Below are 11,453 nucleotides of genomic sequence, written 5' to 3'. Positions count from 1 at the left end.
TCTGCATTTATAGTATTGGCAAAGTTTAAAAACCAGGAAGAGATGAAGTTCAGAACTGGACTTGAATTTAAGATCCCCGCTAATAATGCCACCACTATTGATTTAGTTTCGCTTAGAAAACACATCATATGTCTTTTAATTAGTGTTCTTATTTGAAATATGTCTACAACACTTAGCTTGAATTTAGTTTGTATCTGTATTAATGATTTAGAGGTAAAAGTGTATATTAGTACATTTATTAAGGCTTACAGTTTTCTCTGTTCGTGCATATGATACTGATATAACAAAACATGTTAACCCAGAGATTCTACGGGATTTTTTTCATTTTAAAGGAATCTGTATATTGCATAAGTTTGATGACTGCTGTTCCAGATGATTTACCAGAAAGCAATCCAAAAGTGACCCTCAAAATATTAATGTATATAGCTTAAATCCCTGGGGACTGGAAGGATGTAGGGGGTTAATTTACATCTCTTCTTTCCTCAAGTGTAGATCATGAGACGTAGCAATTGTGATCACCAGGCGGAAGTCAAAAATTTCTGCTCCAAGCCAAGGGTGTCTGTTACACTAGGTTGTAATTTCCACAGACTGGGACTCACTTAGAGTCCCAGCACTCCTGTGGTCAAAGCAGCCAGAGAGAGGCTTAGGAGTCAGGCCAGCTAGAGGAGGGCTGGGCAACAGGTCTGTGAAGGATGGGTGCTGGAGAAGAGTTGGTTGATGATGTTGTACATTGACCAAGATGAAAAGGGGATACATTTCTCAAGGCTCTGAGGTATATGTGAGGGTAGTGATGACAAAATACTAGTTAATATATGTTGCGTGTTGACTATGTGACAGACACCATGCTAAGTATTACATGCTTTGTTCATTTTGTGCTCACAATAGCACTTTGGGGTTAGTACTTTGAAAGCCAGAATAGCTTAGAGTCTAGGCTAATAGACTGGGAAGTTGTAACCCCACCTCTACCCCTTACCAACTATGTGACCTTGGGCAAATGTCCTAACCTACATGTACCTCAGTCTTCTCATCGGTAAATGGGGGTAATAACAGTTAATACCTCATGAAGCTGTTAATGAGTAATAAATGAGATTATGTAAAATACTTAAAACAAGGCCTTGTACATAGGAAACAGCACACAAGAATTGCTATTCTTGTTGAAATACTTCAAAAGTAGATCATTGAGGTTCTCCACAGTCTTAATTTAACAGAGATTCAGAACTGGACTTGAATTTTAAATCTCCACTATTAATGCCACCACTGTTGATTTAGTTTCATTTAAACAACATCATATGTCTTTTAATTAGTGTTCTTATTTGAAATGTGTCTACAACACTTGGCTTCAATTTAATTTGTATCTGTATTAAAGTTCTAGAGTTAAAATGATATATTAATAATTTTACTAATAAATTTATTACTAGTAAATAATAATAATTTGATTACTATTTGCTATATAAATAAATGTCTGTTAAATTTTAACAAAGATTCAGTTCTTAGTATGTCTGAAACCAAACCTCTGTTCTTAACCATCAACTGTAGCACTTTCCTATGACTGTGCTAATTGGAGTTGTAAAAACGTATTTCTCTGACTTCACAATCTTTCTATTACTAATTTTTAAAGGAGTCTATTCTTGTTAAATATAGAGTCTTTGTCATGAGGACATTATTCAACCCACTCAGGCTCAAGATACTCTTAGAAATTAGGGGAAAAGAAGCTCTCATTTACCTAAAAACCTACTTACTTCAAGACTCTGGACTAGACGATTCATTCATCCTTGTATTTTGTTTTTAATTTTATTGAAGTATAGTTGATTTACAATGTTGTGTTAATTTCTGCTGTACAGCAAAGTGACTCAGTTATACATATATATATTCTTTTTCATATTTTTTCCATTATGGTTTATCACAGGATATTGAATATAGTTCCCTGTGCTATAGGACCTTGTTGTTCATCCTTGTATTTTTTTAATTGATCACTACTATGTGTAAGGCATTCTGATGGGCATTAAGGATATACCAGTGAAAAATAACTGATTATGCCCTAATAGATCTTCCATTCTAGTGAGGATAAAAGATAAAACATAATGTCAAGTGTCATGGAAACAAAAGAGAAGTAATTACAAATGAGGGAAGTTTTATTACCACTACTTTACCTGTGGATGCCTGAAACTGTAAAAAGGAAGAGGTTCATTCCTGCATCCCCACAATTTGGAGAAAATATGCTGAGACTAACTCACAACGTCTGTCTGATTCCAATTTCTCCACTAGACGATACTGTCTTCCACATTGGAACTCAGTGTCCTGCTATTCAAGAAAATCCCCTTTCTTTCTGCTCTAACAATACAGGGTCAATTTCTTGGAGTTCTGAAAATGTTTTTGTTTTGAAATTCCACCAAATTCTGCATTATATCTTACAACTATATCCTTCCTGGAAGTTCAGTCTCAGAGAAGGTACCACTCTCTCTCATCTTCCATCAAAACTCTCCATCTTTCCATGTCCTCCACTGCTATTCATGTTTATCCCCCAGGCCAAACATACATATGTGTATATATATATATATATATATATATATATATATATATATATAAAGTACAATGAGGGATCAGGAAAGGACATAGGAAAATATGCTTACATATATAAGTGTGATATATATATACGTATATCGCATTTTCTTTTCCTATTCAACCATCAACTGGACATTTAGTTTGTTTCCACATCTCGGCTGTTGTGAATAATGCTGAAATGAACATGAGAATGCAGCTATCTCTTAGAGATCCTGATTTCATTTCCTTTGGCTATATACTCAGATATGAGGTTGCTAAAGCATGTGTAGTTCTATTTCAAATATTTTGAGGAAAACTCCGTACTGTTTTGCATAATGATTATACCAGTTTACATTCCCACCAAAAGTGTTCTAGGGTTCCTTTTTCTACACATCCTCACCAACACTTGCTATCATTTGTCTTTTGCATGATAGCCTTTCTAACAAGTGTGAGGTGATATTTCACTGTGGTTTTGATTTATATTTTGCTGATGATTAGTGAAGTAGAGCACTTTTTCATATATTTGTTGGATATTTGGATGTCTTCTTTGGAGAAATGCCTATTCAAATCCCTTGCCAATTTAAAAACTGGGTTATTTGGTTTTTTGCTATTAGGTTGTATGAGTTTCTTATATTTTATGTATATTAATCCCTTATCAGATATGGCTGTAAATCTTTTCTCTCAGTCCATAGATTGCTGTTTCATGTTGTTGATTGTTTTCTTTGGCAGAAATGTCCAGGCATTGCCGAGAATTTTAGGAAACATAGAGACAGACAGGGCTACTTGGAGAAGAAGGCAGGAAATACTCTTTTGGTTCCTTAGAGCGATACCTTTTGTAATTGAGAAAATTGGTTGTGTTTTACTTGTTTTCCCAATTGAACTCCAGGGATTTGAGGACAAGGCCCCGGACAAAGGCACAGAGTATGTCACTATAGCTCCATCAGATGGGGAGAGCCCTGCGGTTACCTGGGAGGAGATCACTCAGATTCAAGAAGTGTTTGTTAATCATCAGGTAAGTCCTGGGCAGCTGCATCTATGGTTGATATGGTTATAGGGACAAATTCACTCTTAAAAAAATACATTTGCACATATACACAGACAACAATGTTAGAACCCACAAGTTGGGGACCTAGGATACAGTAAAAAATAAAAAAGGGCTCCATCCATGTCATGCTGGATCTGTGTCTCTGTTTCCATCTTTTCTTCCCTTCTCAAATAATAGTTCACTGAGGCAGGAAGGATACATTTATTACAGTAACGGGATAGAAAAGCTTGTATGATAATATCAGAATTCAATGTCCAAATTCCAGGATGAGTGATGGGGGAATAACATGAACTCAAGGAGCAGATGATTCGAAAGTTGACAAGTAATTTATCCAGACAAGTTTATTCACTAAAATACCTAAACAAAGACTTTTCCTCATGCCCCAATCTGTGCCCAAGTCACAGTACCCTGAACCATAATTCAGAATATGATTATTGAACAGAATGCAAGATAATAAAAAAGGGAAGTCTCTCTCTATCTCTGTCCATTTCTCTCTCTGATCTCACTACCCTCCAATAATCTATTTTCGCAATCTCTCTAAGTAGCTCAGAAATAAAAGGGAGGTGGAAAAATATATTTCACCCTGAATTCTCCACATTAATAGAGGAAAGAAGCATTGCAGATAAATATTGTATTTACAATATCTCAGTGAGAATAAAGCTTAAAGATATTTGGAAAATGCCTGCTTCAAATGAAAGAAGAGTCTATTAATTTATATTTTATTTATCTTTAAGCAAATCAAAACCATGGGATGGGACAACCTAACAAGTCCTGAATTATCCTGCTGGGCCTCTCCTCTAGGCCCGAGGATCAGAAGCCTCTCTTTGTCCTATTTCTAACCATCTACCCGATCACTCTGATGAGAAACCTGGTCATTATCCTGGACATCTATTCAGATATTCACCTACAGACCCCCATGTATTTCTTTCTGAGAAGTCTGTCCTTTGTTGATATTTGCTACACAGCGGTTATTATTCCAAAGATGCTGATAAACTTCTCATCAGAGGCAAAGACCATCCTCTAGAGTGAGTGCACGACCCAGGTATATTTCTGCCTATCCTTTGGTAATGTAGATAGTTATGTCCTAGGGGCCATGGCCGTTGACCGCTACGTGGCCATATGCAAACCCTTTCATTACATCATCATCATGAGCTATAAATGCTGTGTCCTTTTACTGATAATCCCCTTCATCCTCCCATTACTTCACTCACTCTTCCACATCCACTTGCTGAATCGACTCACCTTCTGTGCCTCCAACATTATGCATCATTTCTTCTGTGAACTCAAGGCAATGCTGAAGTTGTCCTGCTCATCTACATTTGTCAATGAGATAGTGATAAAAACAGAAGGACTGTCTGGCATAATGGCCCCCTTTATGTGCATCACCATCTCTTATCTGAGAATCCTCACCACTGTTCCAACTGCTGGGAAGTACAAGACCTTCTCTACCTGTGGCTCCCATCTCACCGTGGTGACCCTGTTTTATGGGAATATTAGCTTTGTCTATTTCCAGCCTCTGAACAGCTATACCATCAAGGACCGGACAGCAGCAGTTATCTACCCTATGTTAACTTCCATGTTGAACCCTTTCATCTACAGTCTGAGAAACAATGACATGAAACAGGGCTTGGGGAAGCTGATAGGTAGGATAAAGTCCCAATGACATGGGTTTTATGCTAAGTCTTGGGAAATTCTGCAGTTTCATTAATCCCTGATTGCAAGTTCTTGGTGTTTATGATCAACTGAGAAATGTTAGTAAAGGTGTTTCATGAATGATGGTAAAATATTAACTGAATATAATGTTTCCCTTGACATTTCCTACATCTAACGCAGTGGTATACATCATTAGCTGGTTGGAACGAACTTCATCTGAATCTTTCGGTCTCCTTTTATCCTTATTTCATCATATCCCATCTTTCCCGGAAAGCATAGTCCTTCTGTTTCCTCTAAATCCACTTAAAAACTCCTCTGCAGGGCTTCCCTGGTGGCGCAGTGGTTGAGAATCTGCCTGCCAATGCAGGGGACACGGGTTCGAGCCCTGGTCTGGGAAGATCCCACATGCCACGGAGCAACTGGGCCCGTGAGCCACAACTACTGAGCCTGCGCGTCTGGAGCCTGTGCTCCGCAACAAGAGAGGCCGCGATAGTGAGAGGCCCGCGCACGGGGATGAAGAGTGGCCCCCGCTCGCCGCAACTAAAGAAAGCCCTTGCACATAAAGGAAGACCCAACACAGCCAAAAATAAATAAATAAATAAATAAATAAATAAATAAATAAATAAATAAATTTATTTAAAAAAAAAAAAACTCCTCTGCATCTTTCCTGATGGAATTAATGTAAGTTGGAAAAGCATAATTGATTGAAAATATTCATGTATGTCTGCTGCAGATCTCTGCAGGTAGGTACATACTTCTCCAGAGCCATTTATCTTAATCTGTGGAAATTCTCTATTTGTGTGTGTGTGTGTGTGTGTGTGTGTGTGTGTGTGTATCCCATCATCAACATTAGTTTTGAAAGTTGTTATCTAGAGAGGTAGTGAATCTATCAAAAAGATTAGAACCATATTTTTTTTCTTTAGCTTCTTACCGCCATAATATAATGTTCTGACTCCTACAGACATAAGTTTCTTAACATATGGTGTCAACATAATATGTTACTGTTAGTGAATCATCTTTGGTTCTATATGCAATGGAAAATAAATCCTATACTACATCTCAGTATGCATCCCTTAGTTTGTCCCTCAAATAGCTCTCACTCTGAGTCCTCCTGAGCCTTGTTTTCTACATCCCTCTCCCTAAATATGGCTCAAAATCCAACATCTCCTCCAACTGTCTATCATTCAGATAAATATAAGAATGTATATCCTATGTTATCACATTTAATCTACAAATATCACTAGGATATTCATGAAGGAATACTAACTAGTATGTTTCTTTTCACCAAAATATTTCTCATGAACATGAGAAGGGAGAAGGTCTTGGGGAGAAGAAAGAAGTTTCTCCTCAAAGAAATGAAGCTCTAACCATGAAATTGTATATTCAATTGTATATTCAATTGAATTACAATTGAAAGAGTCAGGGGCCACATATTCTTCTTACTGCTGAGGATGCTGCTGACCAGTTACCCAAAAGTAGCAGTTACCTGAGAAAATATATTCTAGAATTATATTCCTTAAATGTATGGATTTCAAATGGATTGCACATCCAATCCATACCAACTCTGATCAGTTGGTCCTGACCACCTGAGAGATACAACATTGAGAGGGACTTGAATAATCATCTGTAGACTCTATAGGAAAACAAAACCCATAATTGATTTGCAAGTTCTGCTGTGGGCATGAGGGTAGGGGTTGTAAGTATATATGTCACAAAGGTAATATTTTAGCCATACACCTGTTTTCAGTATGTTTAATGTACACTTACCTTTGTATATAACTTGTAGAGAACTTCAAATAGCCCCTAACACATTTACAGACCCTGCCCAGCCCCAGGGTCTTGCTTGTGAGAGCTCAAAAGTGTGAAAATCATTCTTTGGACATAAAGACAAGGCAAAATTGATTCAACCTAGGATATCCAAGTGATTCATCATAATCTCTGCATCCATCTGGATGTGGTTTCTCCTGATACTGAACATTTAAAATTTTAAAGACAAGTGCCTGCCACTTCCATACTCAATAAGTGTAGAAGATAACCAGGAAAAAAGACACTTCCCTTCAGAAAAGGGAACAATGGAAAGCACAAAGAAGACTCTGATCAGTGGCAAATTCTTAAATCCCACTAGAGAGACATTTCGAGGGCCCCTACTCTGGGCGTGGGGAATGTTTTTTGATTAGGTTCTGATTTAGAACCTTTGGAGTAGCCCCCTTGACCATATGCAGTCTCTGGCTTTTGTTCCCTATCTGTTATCCTTTTTGGTCACATCTAAAGTGGACATCAAGGAATATGTCCAAGTTGGTGGCTGAGAAGAGTTCCCCTTTCCTGCCTGAATAATTGAGTGTTCCAAGGTTATTTAAAGATTAAACAACAGCCCAAGGACTCACCCAGTTCAGGAATTTTTGGAGATATAAATATTTCAAAGACTTAGTAGTCTTCTTCTTTATTTTCCATGTGCCAGTCATTGTGAACACATCTTTTTCTGAGACCTGGCTCCCCGAACTGCTATGTTTCTTTGCTTTCTTATTCCCATATTTCTCTCTCTTTGTTTAATGTATATCACATGTGTAATGAACGATAAGGCACAGGTGGGAGAATCTATTCTTTTTTTTAAATTCTATTTTATTTATTTTTTAATACAGCAGGTTCTTATTAGTCATCAATTTTATACACATCAGTGTATACATGTCAATCCCAATTGTCCAATTCATCACACCACCACCCCCACTGCCCCGCCGCTTTCCCCCCTTGGTGTCCATACGTTTGTTCTCTACGTCTGTGTCTCAATTACTGCCCTGCAAACCGGTTCATCTGTACCATTTTTCTAGGTTCCACATATATGCGTTAATATACGATATTTGTTTTTCTCTTTCTGACAACTTCACTCTGTATGACAGTCTCTAGATCCATCCACGTCTCAACAAATGACCCAGTTTCGTTCCTTTTTATGGCTGAGTAATATTCCATTGTATATATGTACCACATCTTCTTTATCCATTCGTCTGTCGATGGGCACTTAGGTAGCTTCCATGACCTGGCTATTGTAAATAGTACTGCAATGAACATTGGGGTGCATGTGTCTTTTTGAATTATGGTTTTCTCTGGGTATATGCCCAGTAGTGGGATTGCTGGGTCATATGGTAATTCTATTTTTAGTTTTTTAAGGAACCTCCATACTGTTCTCCATAGTGGCTGTATCAATTTACATTCCCACCAACAGTGCAAGAGGGTTCCCTTTTCTCCACACCCTCTCCAGCATTTGTTGTTTGTAGATTTCCTGATGATGCCCATTCTAACTGGTGTGAGGTGATACCTCATTGTAGTTTTGATTTGCATTTCTCTAATAATTAATGATGTTGAGCAGCTTTTCATGTGCTTCTTGGCCATCTGTATGTCTTCTTTGGAGAAATGTCTATTTAGGTCTCTGCCCATTTTTGGATCGGGTTGTTATTTTTTTAATATGGAGCTGCATGAGCTGTTTATATATTTTGGAGATTAATCCTTTGTCCGTTGATTCGTTTGCAAATATTTTCTCCCATTCTGAGGGTTGTCTTTTCGTCTTGTTTATGGTTTCCTTTGCTGTGCAAAAGCTTTAAAGTTTCATTAGGTCCCACTTGTTTATTTTTGTTTTTATTTCCATTACTCTAGGAGGTGGATCAAAAAAGATCTTGCTGTGAGTTATGTCAAAGAGTGTTCTTCCTATGTATTCCTCTAAGAGTTTTATAGTGTCCGGTCTTACATTTAGGTCTCTAATCCATTTTGAGTTTATTTTTGTGTATGGTATTAGGGAGTGTTCTAATTTCATTCTTTTACATGTAGCTGTCCAGTTTTCCCAGCACCACTTACTGAAGAGACTGTCTTTTCTCCACTGTATATCCTTGTCTCCTTTGTCATAGATTAGTTGACCATAGGTGTGTGGGCTTATCTCTGGGCTTTCTATCTTGTTCCATTGATCTATCTTTCTGTTTTTATGCCAGTACTATATTGTCTTGATTACTGTAGCTTTGTAGCATAGTCTGAAGTCAGGGAGTCTGATTCTTCCAGATCTGTATTTTTCTCTCAAGACTGCTTTGGCTATTTGGGGTCTTTTGTGTCTCCATACAAATTTTAAGATTTTTTTGTTCTAGTTCCGTAAAAAATGCCATTGGTAATTTGATAGGGATTGCACTGAATCTGTAGATTGCTTTGGGTAGCATAGTCATTTTCACAATATTGATTCTTCCAATCCAAGAACATGGTGTATCTCTCCAACTCTTGGTATCATCTTTAATTTCTTTCATCAGTGTCTTATAGTTTTCTGCATACAGGTCTTTTGTCTCCCTAGGTAGGTTTATTCCTAGGTATTTTATTCTCTTTGTTGCAGTGGTAAATGGGAGTGTTTACTTAATTTCTCTTTCAGATTTTTCATCATTAGGATGAAATGCAAGAGATTTCTCTTCATTAATTTTGTATCCTGCAACTTTACCAGGAATATAGGAATGCAAGAGATTTCTCTGCATTAATTTTGTATCCTGCAACTTTACCAAATTCATTGATTAGCTCTAGTAGTTTTCTGGTGGCATCTTTAGGATTCTCTATGTATAGTATCATGTCATCTGCAAACAGTGACAGTTTTACTTCTTCTTTTCCAATTTGGATTCCTTTTATTTCTTTTTCTTCTCTGATTGGCGGGGCTAGGACTTCCAAAACTATGTTGAATAATAGTGGTGAGAGTGGACATCCTTGTCTCGTTCCTGATCTTAGAGGAAATGTTTTCAGTTTTTCACCATTGAGAATGATGTTTGTTGTGGGTTTGTCATATACAGCCTTTATTATGTTGAGGTAGGTTCCCTCTATGCCCACTTTCTGGAGAGTTTTTTTATCATAAATGGGTGTTGAATTTTGTCAAAAGCTATCTCTGCATCTATTGAGATAATCATATGGTTTTTATTCTTCAATTTGTTAATATGGTGTATCACATTGATTGATTTGCATATATTGAAGAATCCTTGCATCCTTGGCATAACTCCCACTTGATCATGGTGTATGATCCGTTTAATGTGTTGTTGGATTTTGTTTGCTAGTACTTTGTTGAGGATTTTTGCATCTATATTCATCAGTCATATTGGTCTGTAATTTTCTTTTTTTTGGAGTATCTTTGTCTGGTTTTGGTATCAGGGTGATGGTGGCCTCATAGAATGAGTTTGGGAGTGTTCCATCCTCTGCAATTTTTTGGAAGAGTTTGAGAAGGATGGGTGTTAGCTCCTCCCTAAATGTGTGATACAATTCACCTGTGAAGCCATCTGGTCCTGGACTTTTGTTTGTTGGAAGATGTTTAATCACAGTTTCAATTTCATTATTTGTGATTGGTCTGTTCATATTTTCTATTTCTTCCTGGTTCAGTCTTGGAAGGTTATACCTTTCTAAGAATTTGTCCATTTCTTCCAGGTTGTCCATTTTATTGACATTAGAGTTGCTTGTAGTAGTCTCTTAGGATGCTCTGTATTTCTGCGGTGTCTGTTGTAACTTCTGCTTTTTCATTTCTAATTGTATTGATTTGAGTCCTCTCCCTCTTTTTTTGATGAGTCTGGCTAACGGTTTATCACTTTTATTTATCTTCTCAAAGAACCAGCTTTTAGTTTTATTGATCTTTGGTATTGTTTTCTTTGCTTCTATTTCATTTATTTCTGCTCTGATCTTTATGATTTCTTTCCTTCTGCTAACTTTGGGTTTTGTTTGTTCTTCTTTCTCTAGTTCCTTTAGCTGTAAGGTTAGACTGTTTATTTGAGATTTTTCTTATTTCTTGAGGTAGGCTTGTATAGCTATAAACTTCCCTCTTAGAACTGCTTTTGCTGCATTCCATAGGTTTTGGATCATCATGTTTTCATTGTCCTTTGTCTCTAGGTATTTTTTGATTTCCTGTTTGATTTCTTCAGTGGTCTCTTGGTTATTTAGTAACGTATTGTTTAGCCTCCATGTGTGTGTGGTTTTTACTTTTTTTCCCTGTTATTCATTTCTAATCTCATAGCGTGGTGGTCAGAAAAGATGCTTAATATGATTTCAATTTTTTTTAATTTACTGAGGCTTAATTTGTGACCCAAGATGTGATCTATCCTGGAGAATGTTCCGTGCCCACTTGAGAAGAAAGTGTAATCTGCTGTTTTTGGATGGAATGTCCTATAAATATCAATTAAATCTATCTGGTCTATTGTGTCATTTAAAGCTTGTATTTCCTTAT

At 37.0% G+C, this 11,453-nt stretch overlaps 1 protein-coding gene across 1 annotated transcript; it reads left to right on the top strand.

Moving 5' to 3' along the window:
• Nucleotides 1-981: 981 nt before the first annotated feature.
• LOC309663657 (olfactory receptor 1L1-like) lies at nt 982-5,872 on the top strand. The gene is given in 3 exon segments (XM_082467889.1): nt 982-4,360; nt 4,363-4,607; nt 4,611-5,872. Coding segments are annotated over 3 exon segments (912 nt in total). The 5' UTR covers nt 982-4,332; the 3' UTR covers nt 5,250-5,872.
• The last annotated feature ends 5,581 nt before the right edge of the window (nt 5,873-11,453 follow it).

This window comes from Balaenoptera physalus (assembly GCF_965194825.1).
Source record: "Balaenoptera physalus genome assembly, chromosome: 7".
In the NCBI taxonomy this organism is placed as follows: Eukaryota; Metazoa; Chordata; class Mammalia; order Artiodactyla; family Balaenopteridae; genus Balaenoptera; species Balaenoptera physalus.
The sequence above is the reverse complement of the archived record's forward strand: the minus strand, read 5'-3'. Positions and strand labels throughout refer to the sequence as shown.